The 23,749-nt window shown below is 34.5% G+C and overlaps 1 protein-coding gene across 1 annotated transcript; it reads left to right on the top strand.

Annotated features, from left to right (window-relative positions):
* The first annotated feature begins 14,941 nt into the window (after nt 1-14,941).
* LOC143584414 (uncharacterized) lies at nt 14,942-17,810 on the top strand. The gene is made up of 3 exons (XM_077066479.1): nt 14,942-15,301; nt 15,422-15,550; nt 17,691-17,810. Exons 1-3 carry the CDS (start codon nt 14,942-14,944, stop codon nt 17,808-17,810), a joined length of 609 nt encoding a protein of 202 aa, XP_076922594.1.
* Nucleotides 17,811-23,749: the final 5,939 nt, after the last annotated feature.

Genomic DNA, 23,749 nt, shown 5'->3' with positions numbered 1-23,749 from the left:
CAATTCCTTTGAATTCCCACGAATTCTGTGAAACGAACGCGCCCTAAGAAAATAAAGCTTCTTTTCAAAATATTTTGTTCTTTCTTCGATGTTTTACTCTTGAATGTTTAGGGCTTCAAAACACATCTCAGATGAGCCGATAACATCAATCTCCATCTCTATTAACAACCTTGTACAAGTTTTCGGGGTCATTTGACTATCGTTATATAATAATTTTTTACGGTCTGGTTCGTGTCGGATCGGGTCTGGCCACATAAAAAAAATAATCAAACTATATTTCATATAATCAACAAAAGCATGTTAAACGTCATTACAAATGTATAATGAAAATAAAATATATTTAAAGCTGTTCTCTACATATTTTCATTTTTTTAAATCTAAAAATTGTTTGAGCAATCATTGCATTATGTTACTCATTATTTCTATTTTAAATCAAATTAAATCAGTGAATCATTAACAAGTTGACATCCTCTGAATTATCCCACTGTATAAATACAACCATTAATGTTGGGTTGAAGCCTATATTCATGTGGATAATATACTATTTGGGACACCCCCCATGGTTGAGATATAATTCCGTTTATTCGGTAAACCATCATATACATGGCCACTACGGCATGTAACTTGAACGTACATGTACCTCAGAAGGGGAATGTCATGCCTAGTTGCCTAATCAATGGTCATCGGTTAGAATTCTGGCCGAATTTGGGTAGATCGGTGTTTGGCGATGCTGATTGGTCTACTTCAGTGCTTTGTTTGCCACTTCGTTCAATCTTTTCTTTTTAATAAGGTTTAAAATCAATATTTTGAAACCAACACAATATCGGCTTGTCCAACTAGGAACCGGTAGGCATCATGGACCGATTCGCATCATTTAGCCCGTTTTCTAATAACCAGGCTGGGTTTGACGGTTAAAGGTCCGACCAGAACCGGTGAACCGTCGGTTGAACCGGTAAAAGTATTTTTTCGTTAAATCAAAAATGAACTGCGACAACTGACCCACGCCAAATCTGAGATGTAAGTCATAAATAAAACCCCAACAGCCAACCAACAAAACTTCATTTTTGCTTTTAACGATGAAACATAAATCCTATAAACTTAAAAGCGGTGCATAAAACATGAATGGACATAAAAGTTGTTTATTAATAATTTTTTATATTAAAAAATGCATGAATTACACGCACACTAGCTGAGTTCCCTTGCGATGCGGTGGGGTATGCACGCAATCATGACATCGAACGCGTAACCGGTGTTACTGTTTCTGTACGTGTGTGACTCACAATAGCACATGCGTAACTTGATGATAGTAGGCTCGTTCTGTGGCATTGGAAGATTAACCGGTGTTAATAAGCACGTCACACAACGACAGTACGCGTGCAATCAGGTGTCGATGCACACGTAACGCTACATTGAACGCGCCTTGATCCGCAACCCGTTCAGCCTGACATTGTTCTAACCCGAAATCCTTTATGAGCTGACCACTTTCGACCAGAACCCGTCCCAACCCGACCCAAATCAAATTAACCTTTTTTTTATCGACCCATTCCGACCTTAACATTTGAGACCCATGACCCGAATGGCTGAACCCACCCGACCCGTTTGCCGGTCTTTAATGGTAATCATGTAACATGTTAAGTTTTTAAAAGGAAAATTGGAAATAAGTAATCCCAACTTTTGTGTATTGGCCGATAATAATCCCAACTTTAAAAATCGCTACCAGCGGTCCCAACTTCAACTATTTTTGTATCAGTGGTCCCCCGTTAAAAAAACACTTAACACCATTATGTTTTTTCCCAAGTTTCAAACCGATGTTTTAAGGCTTTTGATCGGGAGAACGATACGATTCGACTGATGTAAAACTTATCTTGAAACGGTGATTCAAATGACTTGATTTTTGTTAATTGGGAAATTTAAACATCCGAATTGAAACATTGTTTCGTCTCTTGGATAACAGTTTCGAGATAAGTTTTACATCGATCGAATTGCATCGTTCTTATGATTAAAATGTCACACCTCGACTAGCACAATGCGGAAGCGTAAAACGGGAATGTAACAGACACCTCTGATATCAACACATTGTTTATAAAGAAACATTACAAACTAATTTACAATATATTACATTTCTTCGTTCTATCATTGTTTTACAGTCTTGGCGATAAAAACAAAACTAGTTCGTTAACTATACATTCTTACTACTATCGCCCTTGCTTCTATTCACGTAGCATCAACCACACACCTCAGGCAAGTAACAGGTTACCAAATCATTCCAATTTAGGTACACCTGAAAAGCAGTTTAAAACGGGTCAACTACTAGAGTTGGTGAGTTTCACGAGTTTCAAGAAAACAGTAATGAGTATTCACAAGTTAACACTTGTAATCATGAGTATGTATGTAAATGATGTATGTGATGTAATTATGCTAAGCTACAGTGAAGCCTGGACTGTTCGTGCTGCGTGCCTCCATTTCCCACACTCAATCAACCACTGTGGCCCCTTTCCGCCCACATCATGCCCCGGTAGCTATGTCTAACACTACATAGCTGGTTCGTAAAAATGAAATATGTACATGTGCAAACGGGATAATGTCTCAGCAACCGTGCTGGCCCTGCTTGGGTTTGTCAAACCAATAGTACTATTCACAAGCCATCGGCTCGAAGTTAATCACTGTGATCGTGGGGACTTACGTGTGTTAGCACTTAGATAATTCACATCATTACATATTACAGATAAGTATATGTAATCAAACATGCTTTTCACCCCAAAAGTTCGTAAAACAGTTTAAAAGTGGGGTCATGAAACTCACGGTTTAGTAGATATTCAGTACTGTATCAACTCGTGGTTTGTTCAGTCCGCTATCAGTAGTTCCTATAATCAATATTATAATAATATTAATATTTTAATATTATTATAATCTCAATACTAAACTGGGCTGTATAACTAATCTGGATGTAGCTGGAACGCCCAGAAAGTGGCAATAGGCTTAGGTTGTGATGTTGTTCAATGTCTAATACTTAAAACCGAACTTGGCTCAGACTCCCGTTTTCCCAGCTGGGCCAAGTTGCTCGTTTACGCATTAAGAAAGCAATTATGGGAAAATAAGCTTGGGTAAATGTATTGGTTAATAAAATGATTAAGTTATAAAGAAAAATCACATACTGGGATCTCGGATTAGCTACGGTGCCCGTTTCCGTTTATTCAGTTTGATTTTAGAAGAAACGCGCACAATCCACCCGGATTGTCCAGGTTTCTCATAGAAAAGTTCATTTTCACTTAATTAGTCCAAACATATGATTTTTGATCACTCTTGGTGTTTTGATTTTCCCGCAGGTTCACTAGTCGCGAACTTGCCGGTTGTTATAAAAACTGAATTTGTTTAATATTCAGATTAGCATAATTAATTAACCGTTAATCATTAAATTATGAAAATTTAACCACTTATCAATTAAAATATGTAGATTTTTATAAAAATATTTCTGGAATTTATTTACTGATTCATTAATTTATAAAAATTCATTTTATCAGCTATATTTCGCCTGAAAATTGTCCGTTTACCCCAAAAAATTTCCAAAAATTCCACAAAAATTCCTGAATACTCAAATCATGTCCCAAAACAACTTGTATCAATTCCAGAATGTAAAAAGCTCGTGCAATATTCTTTTCAGCCCAAATTCGGCTGTAAAAATTCACACGAACGCAATTAAACAAAACACCTTTAAACTTCTCCAAATGATCCCAAAATTCATATGTGATCAAAATACATCAAATCTGAGTTCCCAGAAACATTTCATAATTTTTGAAGTATTTTAGCTATTTTTCCCAAATAAACGTCCCAATTCGGTAATAAATTCGCCAAATATTCTCGGATAGTCGAAAAATTACCAAATTTGAACAGGAACTCATTGACATGGTTCCTGATGTCCCTAAAAAATATCAAGTCCTCAAATTATGCACATTACAACCTTAACCTAAATAGCCCGTAAGCGAGTGTTTCGGCATTACCTTAGCGGGTTTGGCTCGTTTCCAACCTTTTAATCAAGCTTTCAGGTTCTTGTGCTTCTAAGCAAGCTAGGTACAAGTCCTATATCACAAACCAAGCAATTTTTCATCAACATAACAGCCCTTAACTTAGGGTTTCGGCTAGTGCACAAAAACGAACTTTTGAACCGTAAAAACGCCGTTTCAACCCTTTAATCCGTGTTTATGGCCAAAAAAACTATCAAAACAGGTTCCTTACCGTGTGTATGATCAAAACATGTTTATGGACCATTTTTAGGATTTTTACACGGTTAGGAATGATTTTTAGTAACCAAGACATGTTTTTATGGTATTAAACAAGTTTAAACAAGCATAAAAGCTACTTATTTAAGCCCCTTACCTTAGGGTTTGAAGGTTTTTGGCTGGAACAGAGCTTATGTCCAGAGTTTCAAGAAAATGAGGCTAAAAATATCTTGGATCTAGTTTAAATATGAAAGAACCAAGGGGGGGGGGGCTGCTGATTGCGATCGGGATCTACATGGCCCACCTTGGGCCCATTTTGGCCCAAGTTTCTGATTTCTCAAGCCCAAATACGAAAAGCCCGGTCCAAATTTAGTTCGGGTTCGGTTTTTGACGCGAAAAACTTATCGGGTGCGTTAAACAACGCGAAAACGAGTGTTTTTCGGCTAGTTTTGTGTAAAATTATAAAAACATACTATATGTTTGTAAAAATCAAAAATATTTTCAAGGATCACTTAAAACATTTCAAATAAGTGTTTGGTAAGTCTTTTTCGGCTTAACGGATGATACAATGCTTGGTTTGTAACTATCTTTCACGTTTAAATCTATAGTGGGTGGTTAAACGAGCATGTTTTCGTTTAACTTGTTTGCTATCAAACTAAGACCATATTTCTAATATTTTATCTTGTATAGATCGTATATCACTTATAGATGGCCCCCCGAGATATCTGGGTCATAACCCGACCCGTTCGGTTAATCGTTTGTTTGTTATGCAAAAAGCGTTTATTTGCTTAATCGGTAAATACGTACTGAGGTGTACCTTGTTTTGGCTCAAATGTCACATAAAAGCCCTAAAATATCGGTTTGAAACTTGGAAAAAACATAACGGTGTTAAGTGTTTTTTAACGGAGGACCATTGAGCCAAAGATAGTTGAAAATTGGGACCGCTGGTAGTGATTTTTAAAGTTGGAATTATTATCGGCCAATGTACAAAAGTTGGGATTATTTATTTCCAATTTGCCATTTTAAAATGAAATAAGTATAAAAATACCATACGCAAATTAAAGATAATAAAATACTCCTTTTTATGGCATAATGTTTTTTAAAAAATATTAACGTGTGAAAAAAGTTATAAACGTTTAAACTTCGTGGGGGTAGTTGGTTAAAAATAAGGGGTATTTATGTAACTATTATACAAATTTACAAAATGTGATTAAAGTTAAAGAACCAAACTTGTAATTATTTTTGAATATATAAAAATTAACCGTACATGATTTTGTTAAAAGACAAAATTGCTCCTACAATGTCTTAATCTTATGTATTATGATTTGTGCTTAAAGAAACAAATTTGACACATCTTAAAAATTAAGTGGTCCCCCCCCCAACTCATGTTTTATATATAGTATAGGTATAGATGTAGATATAATTTTATATATTTATTTATATTGTTTATGACATTATTCGGGTCGATGCCTGTCTGATCTGTGATCCAGTAAGATGCCCAGATCAATGTCCGATCAAGATCTGAAAACGTTGTTTAAAGTCATCGCTAAGGCTTAACATTGGGAATTATTTGAATATTACAAAGTAAACATTTAGAAAATGGTCAATTACTAGTTAACATTTGAACATTGGGCTCATTTATATAAATTATATTAGTAATTATTGGTGAATTGAGAATTATTATTTATGCTTAATTTATACTTGAAAATTTATGAATATCTTAATTTGGTTTTTATTAGGGTCAGTTTTGAAATTTAACTGGGTTTGATTTCGAAAGTTTAGTGGGGGGCGACTGCAAAATTTTGCGGGAGCGCTCAGAATCTTAACGCGTGCATAACAATAAAAAATAAAATCCGCCCGCTATTCAAATAGTAGTGCCGTCCATGCTAGTAGGTCTGCTAGTGACGCAAAACCTATATTTCTGTGTAGCAAGAGTCTGAAGTGGTTTTGCCTTGCATTTCAAGAGCGGGGTAGAAAAGATGATTTCTAATAACATTTACTTGGACGCTAGCCTCCGTTAAAAGAGTACCTATTTAGTCTGGATACCTATGTACAGAGAGAAGCAACTTGATTCTGTAGAGGGAATTAATTTATTTTGCATCAAAATATTTTATCTGTTTCATATATTTCAATCTCAACGAAGAATGAAGTAAACGGGACCTCTTTATCGAGTTAGTTTTCTGTGCTTTTTGTAGAAAGGCTAAATAAAAATAAATTTGTTCGGTAAGTATAACACTCGGGAAGGAAATGTCTAGCATGTCGTGTTTATGGGTTTGTAATTATTATAGTGAATTCAAAGAGAAGAGAACAAAAACACAGATCATAAGTTTATTCCATAACTAGTTTCCAAATCCAGATCACTCGATCTTTCCTTGTTCACTTCAATATCATGCATGTGCATTGTTGATATTCCAGCTTTTGAAAGCAAGGGGTGGATGAGAGATGGCGTATTTTCAATAAAAAATACACTCATTTAGTGTATAAGTATTTAGTATGTATATATGCTAATCATCGCTTTAGTTGGTTTAAAGCATATAACTCGTGGTTTGGAGTGGACCACTCACATTGAAGTCGTCTTCTACTTCAGAAGATACAGAGATTCACTATTCATATCTCTAAAATTGAAGGATTGTACCTCAAACATTTCGGTTGGAACCTAGAGCATGGAAGAATTAGAAAGAACATTAAGAAAGAATATGCGTATAGTCACACAAACAGAAAGGTTTAGGATGTTAAACAAAATTTAAAGAAAGATGATATTTATGATATGGAAATGGAGATTCCAATTGGAATCCTCTTGGTAGTTCTATTTTAACCAGTATAATCAGCTAACAGTCTGGCAATCCTGTGATAAGTTATTAAGACGCAGCCTCTGAATTTGAACTGGTCAACATGCTTTTAAAACTTACTTATTAAGACTTCATAAACTATTAAAATGTGTCTTTTAAGTGAATAAAATGCACTCTCCTTACTTCTAATGATTCAGATGTAGCCTCTTAATGAAATTGTTAAGAGATACCAAACGACAAGTGTCAGTGTATCTCCAATTAGTTATGATTACAATATGTGACTAAGTACATATTCGTTCGTTTACAAAACACATAATATATAATGGAATGATGCTATCCTTTCAAGGGGTTGTGGGAGGGACCATTATCATAGAGATGCACATGAGCTTTGTTTGTCATTGTTCCTTTCAAAACTTGTGGTGCATTTCAACAAAACATCTCAAGTTCTTATCTTCTTTCGACCCATCACCATGATATTTTCCTAGTAAAACTTTTATAAAAGAACATACCCTTTTAATATGAGTATAGGAAAAACTAATTGTATATTCCTAGATGCAGCACCTGCATTCAATTTTCTATTTTCTGTAGCCCTATTTATTAATTCTTTTGGCATAAAACCGACTATACATTATAAGTTAAACATCCACACATGTAATAATTTCATTCACATATTAACAAATTCAATTAATGAACTTAGGAAGCGTTTGGTATGCAGGAATAATAAAAAGAATGGATTGAATTATTATAAGAGAATGAAAAAATAGATGTTTGGTTGACAAATGGAATGAAATCAACCATTACACATGAAATTTCATTCTATCAAAACCATTCCTTCCCCCCTCCTCTTTTTTTTTTCATTTTATTCATCTTCTACCACACTCTCTAGACAACAACACCTAACAAACCACCACCACCACCACCTGACAAACACCCCCTGACAAACACCACCACCACTTGACCACCACCATCGCTACCGCCGCCACTTGACCACCGCCGCCGCCACCACCTGACCGCCATCACTACCATCACCACCACTAGCATAAGGTAATAATTTATTTCATTCTCATAGGTTAACTAAACAAGACAAAAGAATTATGAAGCAGATATTATAATTGCAAATGACTTGATTTCCGACATACTACCAACATATTATTGAGGGATTGACGGAAAGTAGCGATTGTTACAATGACAGTTTAAACGACGGATTATCAACATAATAATCATCAAGGAATTAGCTAGAAGTTTATAGTAAGATTACCGACATACGAGGTGATCGTAAGGAGAGAGATGACAACTGGAAAGTAAGACGATTCAAAAGACGCCACAAAACAATAAAAACAAATGACTGAGGTTCCTTCATATCATATCCGTAATGTGGTAAAATGAAGAAACTACGTGGTCGACATTGACCAACGATTCACGTACAAGAATTGAGTAATATTCTGGAATGTTTTTTCTGAAAAATAAAAATAAAAAATAACCAATATGTTTTCTCATTTAAAATATTTGCATTTGAAATTACTTTTATTACTTGTTTATACAAGCCTTAACAAATATCGTATTGCAAGTGGCGTAGGATATCGAGGTGATATCATTTAGAGGTAGGGATGGACGGTAGCCCAAATCATAAAAGGTCGGAAACACCTGTGGCGAAGTTTGGGTTTTGTCATGGGAGTGACCGAAGTTACGGACCCAAAAATTTTTGGGTTGACGATTCGGTTTGTGTCGGTGATTCGGTTCGGGTTGGATCAAACAATATGACATCTATATATCTATTTTTTTGATTCATTCAAACGATTGTTCTTACAATAAAAAGAAAAAAGAAAAACTAGATAATTTTTTAACCAACAAAGGCCTAAAATATTCATAATAGCGCGAGGGGAAGGGTGAGTAACTAGAAGAAGAATTACAAAGCAGCTCGACGACCTTTAAGATAATTGAATTCCTCAATTATGGATCCCGAATCAAATATTTCAGCAATTTCTTTTTCTATGTAAACCACTAAGCTATTCGCAAGATACTCTTCTGACATCTTACCTAATTAAGAAGATTCAATAGGATGAGCTAAACTAAATTTCACCATACAATACCAATTACAAGCTCAGTTGATCAATTTCTCCAAATCCCCAATTCCACAATTACAAACCCTAATTTTAGAACCTTGAACATTAATCAGTATAAATGCAATGCAACGTTTAAAAAACACAAAGATGAATTATTACCTTGTTGATAGGGCTGAGCAACGTGCGGTAGGCGGTGGACAGCGAATGGCAATGGCTGGTGGTCTTCGATGGGAATAGGGGCGCATTTGAGGTAGGTAACAGGTTTATTAGTTTCCAAATCCAAACCCTAATCAATCCCGTTCTTTTTTATATGTTGTTTAAACAAGTTTTTATTTTTACAAATAGCCCCCTCCAATTTTGAGTTTTATAAAAACAAGTTGTTTACTATTCGACTACTATTTTGTAACTTTTGTTTATATACACTACGAGGTTTTATAAAAAAAAGTAAACGACAAGGTATTATATATATAAACGAAAACCCTAAAATCTTACGTGTCGCGATGTGGTCGCTCCCCCCTTTTTTGGAAGCCACCAGATGGCTTGATTTTTAAATGGAGGCCTCTCATTGATTTAACCTAAATTTATAGGTATGGGTCTTACCAAAATCAGATAGCTCTTAAACGGGTTATAACATCTCATTAAATTAAAAATTAATCTTACCAATTATTTGATATGAAAATCCTATAAAATAGGGATATATTAAAATTTAATATCCAATTTAAAAAGAAAAAGATATTATTTATAATTAATAAACAATTTTATAGTAAAAAACATAAGCGGAGCATGGGTCACCAAATCCATATAGCTTTTAAACGGGTTATAACATATCATTTATTTATGAAACCCTTTCATCATCAAACCTAAGTTTATTATTAACTTGCTTACAATAAATAAAATTAAAATCCAAAAAATAAATATTAAAATACGAAAAATATAAAACAACCATTCTCTCAAGCCATTAGATTGTTTTATTTGTAAATGAAGACTTCTTACGCATTTGACCCGAATTCACGGGTAAAGGTCTCACCAAATCCATATAGCTCTTAAAAGGGTTATAACATCTCATTATATTAAAAATTAATCTCATCAAATATTTGATATGAAAATCCTATAAAATTGGGATATACTAAAAAAATATATATTTTTTTAAAAATAGATATTATTTATAATTAAGAAGCAATTTTATAATAAAGAAAATAAACGGGTAATGGGTATCACCAAACGCATATAGCTTTTAAACCGGATTATAACATATCATTTATTTGTGAAACCATTTCATCATCAAACCTTAAGTATATTAATTATTAACTTTCTTACAATAAATAAAATTAAAATCCATATATACATATATAAATATTAAAAACGAATAATATAAAATAACCCCCGTAATACGGGGGATAAAATCTAGTATATATATAAACAAAAACCCAAAAATCCTATGTGTCGCGATGTGGTCGCCCCCCCCCCCCTTTTATGGAAGCCACCAAATTTCTTGATTTTTAAATGGAGGCCTCGAATTGATTTAACCCAAATTCATGGGTATGAGTCTTACCAAAATCAGATAGCTCTTAAACGGGTTATAACATCTCATTAAATTAAAAATTAATTTTACCAATTATTTGATATGAAAATCCTATAAAATAGGAATATACTAAAATTTAATATCCAATTTAAAAAGAAAAAGATATTATTTATAATTAATAAACAATTTTATAGTAAAAAATATAAACGGGTCATGGGTCACCAAATTCAGATAGCTTTTAAACGGGTTATAACATATCATTTATTTATGAAACCACTTCATCATCAAACCCTAAGTATATTATTAACTTTCTTACAAAAAAGAAAATTAAAATCCAAAAAATAAATATTAAAAAATAAAAAATGTAAAACAACCATTCTCTCAAGCAATCAGATTGCTTTATTTGTAAATGAAAGCTTTTCACACATTTGACCCGAATTCACGGGTAAAGGTCTTACCAAACCCAGATAGCTCTTAAACGGGTTATAACTTCTCATTATATAAAAAATAATCTCATCAAATATTTGATATGAAAATCCTATAAAATTAGAATATACTAAAAATTAATATCCTATTTTATTTTCAAAAAAGATATTATTTATAATTAAAAAACAATTTTATAATAAAGAAAATAAACGGGTAATGGGTATCACCAAACCCAGATAGCTTTTAAACTGGATTATAACATATAATTTATTTGTGAAACCATTTCATCATCAAACCCAAGTATATTAATTGTTAACTTTTTTACAATAAATAAAATTAAAATCCAAATATACATATTAAATATTAAAAAACGAATAATGTAAAACAACCCCCGTAATACGGGGGATAAAATCTAGTGTGTGTGTGTGTGTATATATATATAGACCATAGCTTTTTTGAAAAATATCTTGGGGGTGACCGCGCTTAATACTTATAAAAGTTTTCTGGAAAAATCGCGAAATTTACCATTTCTAACTGAAAAAACGACAATGATCGGGGCCACCCCGGGTCCTAAAAAAGCTGCGCCCCTAGGAAACACTAAAATGTTTACCCGGAAAACAAAGAAACAATAAAAAGAAAAATACACCGACAAGAACGCCAAAACAAACGCTATACTAAACATGAAATATGGCATTACTATATATGAAACCAACAAAACCCCAAAGCAAATCACATATAAAATACCATGGCCCCGTTTGATTAGTGACCGGAATTCATAGGAATTGAATTAATTCCAATAGAATATTATATTTGGTTGACATAAATGGAATTGCATTTGGAATTAATTCCATCATTCATTGCATTTCAAGAATCATTCACATAAAGGAATAAATTATTGAAATTCCAATGGAATGGTTGAAAATTACTACAAACACCTCCTCAGTTCTAAGAATTTCATATATACAGGTTTATAATTAAAATGCCATATATCACTGTAACATATACGATCCATATTTTTTTTTTTCATTCACCACTACATAGTACATACTTTCATATTTGGTTTGTTTTTTCACACATCAATTTCCCAAATTCTATTTACTAGGTTAGGTACCCGTACACAACACGGGTGGTTAAAAGCAACAAAAAAGTTAAATTTAGTAATATACATAATAACATACGTTATAGATTCATAAGATATTAATAATAATAAACAAAATTTAAAATTCATAAATCTCTAAAAGCCTTTTTGAATACAACATTGGATGTTAACTTAATTGTTTAATGATTTTCTAGTATTAATTATAAGTGAATTAACAATATATCATTTATAAGTCAAGAAATTCAACACAATAACTACTAAGTGGAGTTGGTAAGCATCTTTAGTTTGAAACATGAGGTCCTCGGTTCGATACTTGTATAGGAAACTGCTCACATGACATCCTATGTGAAAGCCCTAGAATGAATGATGCCACGTAAAAAAATCATATTGCTTTAATACATAGTTAGATTATTTATGCCTTCTACATATCCATTTTCCTTTGAAACATACAATTCACTAAAACCTCCATACGAATACGTAGAACTATAAATCAACTGGAATAAATGTACATTGAATAGGGACAAACAGACCAACGATTCCCAAACAATAAAATAAAATCGGTTAGAAAATTATGGAATTGTGAACTCGATGGGAAGGAATTGACTTGAATAAAAGTCGATTGATGAAAACAGATTTTAGGATTAACATCGATATGTGGAGCCAAATAATTGAAGGGGTTACATTACTAAGGGTAATAATGTCATTTTCTTTTTAAAAAATTCTAATTCCTTCAATATTGCATACCAAGCGCAATATGAATTCCAAAGGATTCTATTGCAACTCTAATTCCAAATAAGGAAGATAGTAATTTATTGTTTAGCTTAAATTTTAATTCCTTTAACAACTTGTTTGCAGTATATCATTCTCCAGATAAGAAAGATAGTAATTTTTTGTTTAGCTCAAAGTCAAAGATTTGTAAATCAGTGGTTCTGATTTCATTGACAATGGTCATAAACCTTTGAAAAACTGATTTTAATTGTTCACCATAAACCAATTGGTCATAAACATAAACCAAAACTGATCCAAATTGATCGAAATCGAAAAAATTGATCAAAATGAAACTGAAACCGAACAGAAATAAAACTGAAAAAATAGACCACAACGAAACAAAAGGCCGAAAACGAATCCGAAACCGACCAAAAGAAACCGAAACCCAACCCGTCCGTGCTCCGAAACCTTCCAAAAAGAAACAAAGGAAACCGAAACCCAACCCGTCAAGTGCGAAAACTCGTGTTGGCTCGAAACCTAAACCGAACTCGTTCAAATCCAAAACTCGTTTCAACCCGAGCTTGCCACTTTTCCTTAAGACACTAACCAACATGAACCTACTTCTTAAAATTTGTCGACCCATTTTGACCCGAAAATAAGAAGGTGGAATTTTAAGTAACCCATTTTGACCCATCTTATTAAAATCTATGACCCAAACCAACCCATATGATTTTTAAAACAACCCAAATTGACCCATTTGAAATGCTTTGGGTCAAGATTGCCACCTCTAGTATCGTTGTAGTTTACAGCTGCTTCAAACAACACTTTCCATTTTATGAAGTTTTCTTGGCCGAGCAGCCTTGGTATTTTATTCGTAGATACTTCTTGATCATCCATTTGTGCAGATCTGGACTAAGCAACCTTTAAACCCTTTAAAGATTCAAACTTTATCTCAAACCTTCAGTCCCGTGGCCTTCAGCGAGCTTCCAAATCTCTGATACCACTTGTCAGGACCGGACCTGGTGCAAACGTTAATATGTTAACAAGAACACACAGATCAAATAAACCGAAGGCCTCCTGAATATCCCGGCGGAATCAGTATATTCAGGGGATGGGAGTGAAGCTATGAAATAGGAAAGATAATCAGTAAGAACAAGAATCAAAGACAAAGATTCACTATATTGAATGTATCGTTTCAATGTAACAGTGATATTCAATGAAGAGAATGTCTAGGGTTTCGTGACGGTGGCGGTTGTATGAGGAGACAAAGAGAATATTCGCTCAGGTGTGTGCCCTCGTATTCAGCAAACAACCATCCAAATTCGTGCCATTAAATGACAGCCTATCATTTTATTTATAGACCCTGACATTCCTTCTAGAAGCCCTATTATTACATAATGAATGACTAAAATAAAACACAAGTGTAAACAAGTCTTCGAGTAAGATTTACCTTGTTCAAGCAGACTTGATATGCCCAGCATGCTCGATGCAATTATTCGAGCAAACTTTACTTAGAATATTTTCTGATAGAAAATATTCTCCTCCAGCATGCTCCAATCTTCTTGACCAATCTTTGCTTTGCTCGAATAAGTTCATCGAGCAAGCATATTCTTCTTGATGTCTTCAATCCTGCCTTAGAGACTTATTGAACAATCTTCAGCATGCTCGGATGCAAATCTTGCTCGGGACTGATCCATGCTTGAAGTCTATACTTAGAACATTTGACATCTTCTTTATTGCATCCATGCTCGACCCACCAATGTGCTCGGAACACTTGGTTTAAGCTGGATGATCAAGTTGTTTACTCGATTGGCAATCCATACTCGATGAAGAACACTCTTGCTCGGCGAAGTGTAGCTTGCTCGAAGCCTTCAACACTGAAGATTTCACTGAAGTAGGTTTGAAACTCCATGCTCGAGGTAGTAAAACCATGCTCGATGGTCCAAGCTTGCTCGTAGTCCATACTTAGCCGATTTCTTAAGGTGGTTGAGAAGATTCCAATCTTCCTTTGTAAATATCCGACTAAACAAATAACATGTAATATTTCTTCAAAGAATGAGATGCCTCAAAACCCCATTCAAATTCTTGAAATCTTTGATGTTTGGGGCATCGACTTCATGGGACCGTTTCCCATGTCGCACGGTAATAAGTATATCTTAATGGCTATTGATTATGTGTCGAAGTGGGTGGAAGCCCAAGCATTGGCTACGAATGATGCACGAGTTGTTATGAAGTTCCTTAAGAAGTTGTTTACTCGTTTCGGTACTCCAAGAGCTATTTTTAGTGATCGGGGAACCCATTTTTGTAATACCGTCATGCAGAAAGCATTAGCTCGTTATGGGTTTACTCATCATACCTCAACCGCCTATCACCCTCAAACGAATGATCAAGTCGAGAAAACGGTTAATGTCGATCTTATCGAGGCCGCGAGGAAAAGGTATTTTCAAATTCATGAGTTGGAGGAGCTTCGGGATGCGGTATATTCTCGATCGTTGACCATCACGGAATAGACGAAAGCTCTACATGATTGATGGTCAAAAGGTGGCAAGGAGTTCAAGAAAGGTGATAAGGTATTGTTATTTAACTCTCGTTTGAAGTTATTTGCAGGAAAGTTAAGATCAAAGTGGACAGGACTGTACTTGGTGAAAGAAGTTTTCCCGTATGGAGTGGTGGAGTTAGAGAATCCAGATAATGAAACATTGGAAGGTGAACGGTCATCGCTTAAAGTACTATCTTGGAGGACCGGAGGAATCAATTGAGATGGAGGAAACTCCTCTCGATCCGTCGCACTGAATCGCCACATGTGGTTCTTGAGTGAATACTCAAGTGTAGAGTTTTTACATTCTTTCCTATTTTTATTTCTATTTTATTTTTATTTTTCCTTGAGTCACTAACGTAGTTTTTTTTAAGTTTTTATTTGTTTTTAAGTTTTGAAAGTTTTGAAGGAAGATAGTGTGAGATAGAAGATCCCCTTTAAGTATAATGAAAAATTTAAATGTGGGGATGAAGCAGCAGGAGCCGTATACTTTTGTGATTATTTATTTGCTGCTTTTATTCATGTTTATTGGATGGGTTGGTTGGTCTGGTTACATACTTTGAATGATTAATATCTATCAAGTTGATAAAATGAATTTTTAGATATTGTTTGTATTGTTGCCGCTTCCGTTCGTGTACGAGAGAAAGGAGCTACTAGTTGTTGAGCACGTTCGGAGAAGGAGGGCATTTATGGAAGAAGACTTTAGCATCATATTTCATCCGCATACTACCAGCTAAGTGTTTTCCTTTTTTACTTTGTTTTTATATTTTTAGTTTTTATTTTTTAGCTTTGTTTTGTTTTTATTTATTTTTGTAATGTTTTTAGGTTTTGTTTTGTTTTAAATTTTTGAGTCGTGTTTTCGTCCCTGCATTGAGGACAATGCAAATTTTAAGTGTGAGGATAGGAACACATTGTCTTTTATTTGTTTTGTTATCTTGATTTAGTAATTTTTTTTTTTGAAAAATGTCCTTTGATTTTGTTTCTTTTTGCATTTAAATGGGAGATGAGGATACTTATCGGGAACGGGTTTTTCAAACTACTAATAATAAGATATAATTAAAGAAAACGCACTTAACTTGGGATGTGTAGGTAGGCTCAGCCTTAAGAATGAAAGGGCAGTTTGATAGTTGGTTTAAACGATAAAATATGATTTTTAGTGGAAAATATGTTAAGTCTGTAAAAAATACGAGATGATAGGTTGGGCCATACTCAAGCCTTATTTTTAGTTTGATTGTAGAAAATTATGAATTTTAAAGAAATCTGAATACGTTATCATTCGATGCTTGGGTAGGTTTAACGTTAGAGTATGCCATGTACCCGGTGATATAAACTAAAATCTTGCACTTCTAGTTTTTAGTGGTTAACACTTCATAGGCGTATGGTTTTATAGCCTTAAATCCTGTATTGATGGGATGCTCTGGGGTTCAGAGACCATGGGTTTGTATGCGATTTATCATCTGGGTATTAATATTTCCTAAGTGGATTTATGGATACTAAAAAAAGCCAAAAAGAGCAAACCCGCAGTTTATCTACCAAATCATAAGTCATTAAACATGATCACTACATGCTTTAAAAGTACAAATTCACTATTGACTTGATCATACACGCTGTTAGTCATATGAGGTCCCCGTGCTCGCTTCCCATTACCATTAAGAAACGGACCACACGGGACACGCCATATGTAAGCCCTACAAATGAATTCGTGCATACTCACCTATGGAGATGGACTTTGGGGTGTTGCTTGATAACGGGGGTATGCCATTTAGTGGGGAACACTAGCTAGTTAGTTGAATAATTGAACCTTAATTGTATCTAATGGCAGCTTGGTAGACTTTGATGCTTAAACTTAGGTGGATAAAAAATATCCTTGATCGTCTTAGCCATTCATGGAAAATGTGAAACAAAGTTTTAATCTGCTATTTATGAGGTTTAAGTCAAGTTGGGGTGGTTTGATCCGATAAAATCTAAAATAAAACGGGTCTTGACTGTGGGTTCCACTAGATTATATAAACATAATAATAATAATAGTTGGATCTTACTTGTCCTGGCAAAGACAAAGGCATAGGTTTAAGTGGACCACAATATCGGTGATCGCAGTTTTTGCGTTGTTCTAAATGTTAAGATAACCTAATATGTTTTTAAGACCGTATTTCTCCGATTCTGATCCCATTGCAATTAGACTTTTTCAAGGACGAAAAAAGATAAGTGTGGGGATATCTGATATAATGCTAAATATATATAAATCCCTTGTTTATTTTATATAATATTTTATTAGTTTTGTGTGCTTTTATGTAAGATTTGTATATTACTAACGTATTTGTATATTTTAGGTTCCAGGTTTCAATCATGTTGAAAAGAGGGCGAAAAACAAGCAAAAACAAGCAAAATGGGAGAAGGCCCGTCACGCAGCACTATGGGCTCAGTTTTTTAGAATCTTCTACAAATATTAAGTCTATGGGCTTAGATTTCTAGAATCTTCAACAGATTTTAAGTTTATGGGCTCAGATTTTTAGAATCTTGTACTAATTTTAAGTTTATGGGCCTTGAAAGTCTATATAAGCACCCATAAACTTAACCCTAATCATACCCTGAAGAAGCTAGCGAATTTGGAGTTTTCCAACGCTTAGGATTGCAGCTTTTGGCGACTTTGGAGTTGAAGAATCATTTGGTGGTGCGCGTATTGGTTGAAGACGAAGAACACGGGTTTATCTTCTGTTTTCTTTCGTTTTCTTTTATTAGCGCCATGAATTCTTATTTGCTTGTTTTGTTTAACCTTAAGATATTAGGCTAAATTGCATGAACTACTTAGGCTTATGAAACCTACTTTGACGTTATGATTTGACTTGGAATTATTTATCGTTATGGTTTTTATGATTTAGTAAAAAATTTAATTATATTGAATTGATGCATATGGATGCTTAGGATTGTTTGATGAGTTTTATTCCATAGTTTCCTTGATTATTGCTTGTCATATGATAGATTGCTATTAGGTCAATTACTTTGTGTTCTTGATTATTTTATGATTGAATTCGCGATAAGATCATAGGAATAATATTGTCAAATAAACCTAAGTGTACTGCTAAGCTAAAATCTGTAAAGTGCTAGGTTATTGATAGACCTTTATTATTTAATCTTGCTAGATTTAGTTTTTTGTAAGGAGTCCGTCTAGGTTTGATTATTTATTATTGTATATTAAATCAATGAAATATATTGAATTGCCTTTGATTTCCACGCTGTAAGGTAGGACTTCATTATAAAGGAACTAAGTCATAATTAATTAGGTGACCATAACGGAACTTGATTTTTAATACTGGTGTACGTTAAAACTTATTAGAAACCCATATGTGTCTTCTTGAGAAGGGTCAGGGGTCCTTTTCGGGTTTTCTTTTAAGTGTCTATTTTATGATTCCAGTCCATAACTAAATATTTTCCTGGTTAATTAATAACTGAAATTTAGGGGATTCTAGCCTAGGTAGTTTTCTGATCATCATCTTATTTAAATATCAAACTTTTGCTTTCGTTTAAATTACTTGTTTTCTTAATTAGTTTTTAATAATAGTCTTAAATTAATATTATAAACAAAACTCTCTCAAACAAATATAAATTAACAACTCGTGTCTGTAGTTGAGTCTAATTAGCTAATAAACGTAATTTAGAGAGTCTCGTGGGTTCGATATCCGGACTTACTTAGCTTTAATAGAGTCGATCGGTTCACTTGCCGGTTAGTAGTTTAGTTGAGTTTTAGAGAGTCTAGAGTATTACTTAGTGTCTATTTTAAGTTAATTTAGTTAATAATTATTCAACTACTTTTAGCACATCATCCGTCGTAGTAACCAAAGCCCTATTCACTTGGCGATGGTACACCGACATCCACATTTGTAATTTGACATGAGGTCAAAGACTCACTCAAAAATATATCAAATACTACTAATTAGATAGTAGTAAATGGGTATCGAACACGAGGAGTTTGTGGAATATGTGTTAATAAAGTAATTCAACAATTAACTAATATAAATGTAAATGATGAAAAAATAATTCTCAAGTTGGTTTTGATTTGATTTTATAAACTAAATACACTAAACGAAAGTTGTAATCAATTGCTTAAGCAAGTATTCCTCTTGGAATTCAGGTTATTACGCAACACTTTTATTAAAGTTCAATGAATAAATCATAACATCTTGATTTTGTGTAAGTGTAATTGTTTGTGATTAATCAAGAACTAAGTACTCGAATTCTTAGAACGCGAGGTCGTTACTTGATAATCAATCAATATAGTCTTAATCCTAATTTCTTCTACTAAATCTCGATTGTCAACAACACCAAGAACGTATAGAATGAAACTAAGTGAAAATGATATAGACAAATTACAAACAATCAAACAAACATCATGATTAAACATAAACGATTAGATAATCAATCCAAGTGCAAGAACGATAAACATAAAGATTTTTGTAATAACCTTACAACCAAGAGGAAATACTAAAAGTTTTAGCCACACATAATTGAAATTATCATACTAAGTTTAATCCAAAGAAATCCAAGATTATGATGTTAATCCTCACTTAGAAACACCCAAAATGTTGTTCCAAGGCACCAAAATCACCGCACACAATTGTCTAAGTCGGAATACCTCCAAAGGCATGTCAAAAGGTACTTATAACATAAAACTCGAGTTGTAACCGCCATCAGCGTCAGGGTCCACCGTAAGCTACGGTGGCCACCGTAGCTTAAGGTGGCTTCAAAAGTTTTTACGACAGAAAACTTCTGTTTACGCTAGACTCCCTACGCCAGCTCGCTACCGTAGCTTACGGTAGCCTCAGCTCCAGAATTCTTGTTCGTCTTTGACTTGTTGACTGCTATCACCGACTATCGAGTTCTTTGTTCCTTTCGATGATAGTTCACTTGAATCGCCTTTTCTCAGCACCTGTACCTGCAAACATACCCAATATACAGTAGTAACCTAAATCCTTGAAAAAACACGTAAGCGCTCATGTTTTAATTAAAATTACTACACTTAAGGGTGGCTCTACAATCCACCCGTCATATACTATTGACCCAAGCCCGATTCGCTTGGCAACGGTCTTATTACTTTCTCACGGTTAATTTACCGGCGCCTGATTCGCTTGGCAATGGTTATTTGACACCTTATTTGCTCATAGTTTGATTTCATTACCGCAATTTATTACGTTTTGCTTATTTCTTTTATTTATTATATTAATATTATATCATTGCAAAAACTGGTGATAATCTCACTCAAGATGTGTTGTTGACAAACTCTATTTTCTACGCATATGCAGGTTGCCTTTAAATTGAAGTTTGACGTGAAAAGGACATCTAGTAAAGACCATAGGGAATTTAATGAAGATTATATTTATCTTGATTGGATTATTTGTTTTAAATTATTTATTTGTGTTATGGTTATTTGTGCACTGTAATTTCAAATAATTAACTTAATAGATATTGTCATTTATATTTATGATAGTATCTTTGAGCTGTGAAAAACCAGCTGACGTCCCGGCATTTCTGCCTTAGGTTGGGGTGTGACAGATTGGTATCAGAGATGAAGGCTTTAAGATAGGTTGTTGGAAATTGTCATAGTCAAATGTTAGGACCCTATACGTGCTTATCTGAACTGCTTTATGTGCTATTAAATTGTTTATAGCTTATATAGGATTATTATTTTAATTTATGTTTTATTATCATTTATTGTGCACGCACACACACACAAATTCCAAGGTTACGCCTCACTTTCAAAATATTTTTAAATCCTCTTATTTTTAGTAGATTTCATATTTTGGGAAATTCCTTAAGAATTCCCGTGTTTTGTTTTTACTCCCTCTCATTAGGGCATGGGAGTATGTCATGTTCGGTAAGTAATCGTAGGGGGTGAGAGAATTATGAGTCGGGCCTGGCAAAACGGTTCCAAGAACCAAAGGTAAGATGCTATTCCTTACCTGGAGGATAACCTGACCACAATACTCCAACCTCTAGGCCAAAGCAGAACAAGATATCATACGACCGGAACCCTAAGTGGTTAAACATAACCGGCTAAATGATTACATTCCTTTTATAAAAACCGAATTCACGGTGGTTCGTGGCTAAATTCAGGAAAATTCCAAAATTGTGTTTTTAATTATTTTAAATGCTTAGTTGGGTGAAAAATCCATGACAATCCATGGGCACTCCAACTATCCATTTCTCAACCCGTTTTAAATTTGATTTTTGGTTGGAACGTATCGTCCGGGGTGGTTCCCGAGGTACTCCAACTACTTATATTTGATTCGTTAATTCGATATTTAGTTGGGTCGTTTAAAACGCCATGTAGCGCTCATGGGCCGTGCAACTCAATTGATTTGATAGTTCGCTAATTAGTTGGGTCAGTTAAATGCCATGTAACGCTCATGGGTTGATCAACTCGATTGTTTGTTACTCGTTATTTAATTGGGCCAATAAAATGCCATGGAACGCTCATGGGAAGCCCAATTCACAAAAATTTATGTTGCATTATGTAAATGGGGCCATTTAAACTACCATGGATCGCTCATGGGAGGCCCAATTCACAAAGTTTATATTACGTTATTTAGTTGGGCCATTCAAATTGCCATGGAAAGCTCATGGGAGGCCAACTCATTTGATATGTTCGTTATTTAATTTGTGTTCTCGAGCTACCATGGAAAGTCCATGGAAAGCCCAACCCAATGGCATTTCATTTTTGGATTTTACTTTTAGATGAACATTGTTTAATTAATTTAGTATCTCAAAATTTTTCACCCGATTTAAAATTCCTACGCATCCCCAAAGACATGATAAATCACTAGCAAGATATCATTTGAATTCTCATTCCCTATTATCTCACATTGACTCATTTCCACAACTTACCCATCATCTTATAAAACTTCACTTTTGGTCCTCGTAGAATGTCTTCCCCAAGAATTCATCGTCGTAATCAACGTCGTCCGTCGGCTGCTCATGATCACTGTTTGGCTGCTAGAATCACTAAGGAATTTGTTTCTTCTATGCTTTGGATTGCTACGAGTATGCCTTGGGAGGAACTCAAAGAAACTATTGCTCTTGCTGCCTCACTTTCCGATGACCATGTTAGAGATGGAACCCTTCCTCGCAAGGACTCTAAACCTACCTATGAAAACTCCAAAACCAAATACTCAACTGATGCTAAGGCCAAACCCAAACACACTACGCACAATAGTGACCCTTCTCACCACAAAAGTAAGTCCAACAACCAAAACGATGTCGTTAACCAAGCCAACCAACATCCTCAACCAAACCAAATTGCTCCTAACAAGAAACCCTATACCGGACCATTCCCGTTATGCTTCAGTTGTAACTACCGTCACCTGCCTCAATCTCCATGTCGCATATGCACCAACTGCGACCATTATCGTCACCTTGCTAACACTTGCCGTGCACCGTCTGGTACTCAAGATGTCCCACAGCGAACTGTTCAACCTACCACCAAAACCACTACCCCACATGCTCAAACCGGTGTTCCTAACACTCGTGCTTGCTACAATTGTGGATATCCTAGTCATCTCCGCAATGCGTGTCCTCAACTCATCCATGCATATCAAGCTCAAGCTATACCTGCACCTTACTACACCACTAATGTTCCTTAAGTCCAAACCCGTCAACCTTACATTCTTCAAGTTCTTTCTGTCAACCAAGATCCTTTATACTTAACCTATCTTGTCAAATCCCATACCCGTAAGCTCAAGTTTACCAAACTCACTTCAATCAAACCCCACTCTTGCAAACTGTTCAAGTTCAACCTATTCAAGCTACCCCAAATCCATCCACCTCGACTGTGTTAGAGCATAATGTCTATTGCTAGGGTCTTAGATGTATTAGATATGATTGTATAGGGCTAAAAATGTCAAATGTATAGTTTGTGTTTTGTAGTCAACGCATAAATCACAAGTCAACGCATATCTTATGCGGCGTATATGTTATACGCCGTATAACATATACGGACTTGGTGCGCTTGTTGTTGTTTCCTATAAATAGGGGACTTATGCGTTGATACTTAGACTTTTGGTGATTTGTCAAAGTGAGAGACTAGAGAGAAAAAGTGTACAAAGTGTCATATCTTGTAATCTTTCATGATATATATGAGAATGAGCTTAATGTTTACTTGTATGTTTTCAATCTCAATGGATTCCGCACTTTGAGATTCAAGCTGTAACATTCAGAGATCCTAATTGTAATCTACTCAAGATCAAAGGTCATTTCAAGTGGTATCAGAGCTTTATGGCTCGTTACTAGCTTGAACATTTCAAGTTTTCAAGGTTTTTCTCTCTACATTCAAATTCCACCGTCAAAAGTTCTCCAAAATATCACACATTGTTCCTTACTTATCCATGACAAACCCTAC

Source organism: Bidens hawaiensis, unplaced genomic scaffold (assembly GCF_021521415.1).
Source record: "Bidens hawaiensis isolate Kalapana, Puna unplaced genomic scaffold, B.hawaiensis_p1.1 tig00033117_1, whole genome shotgun sequence".
Lineage (NCBI taxonomy): Eukaryota > Viridiplantae > Streptophyta > Magnoliopsida > Asterales > Asteraceae > Bidens > Bidens hawaiensis.
The sequence above is the reverse complement of the archived record's forward strand: the minus strand, read 5'-3'. Positions and strand labels throughout refer to the sequence as shown.

Bases quoted from the DNA above. Each gene is read 5' to 3' on its own strand.
- LOC143584414 (XM_077066479.1), top strand. From the start codon at position 14,942: ATGGGACCGTTTCCCATGTCGCACGGTAATAAGTATATCTTAATGGCT. The intron at 15,302-15,421 runs GTATATTCTCGA...TCTCGTTTGAAG, and splicing joins TGGAGGAGCTTCGGGATGCG to TTATTTGCAGGAAAGTTAAG. The intron at 15,551-17,690 runs GTACTATCTTGG...TGTATATTTTAG, and splicing joins GTGAACGGTCATCGCTTAAA to GTTCCAGGTTTCAATCATGT.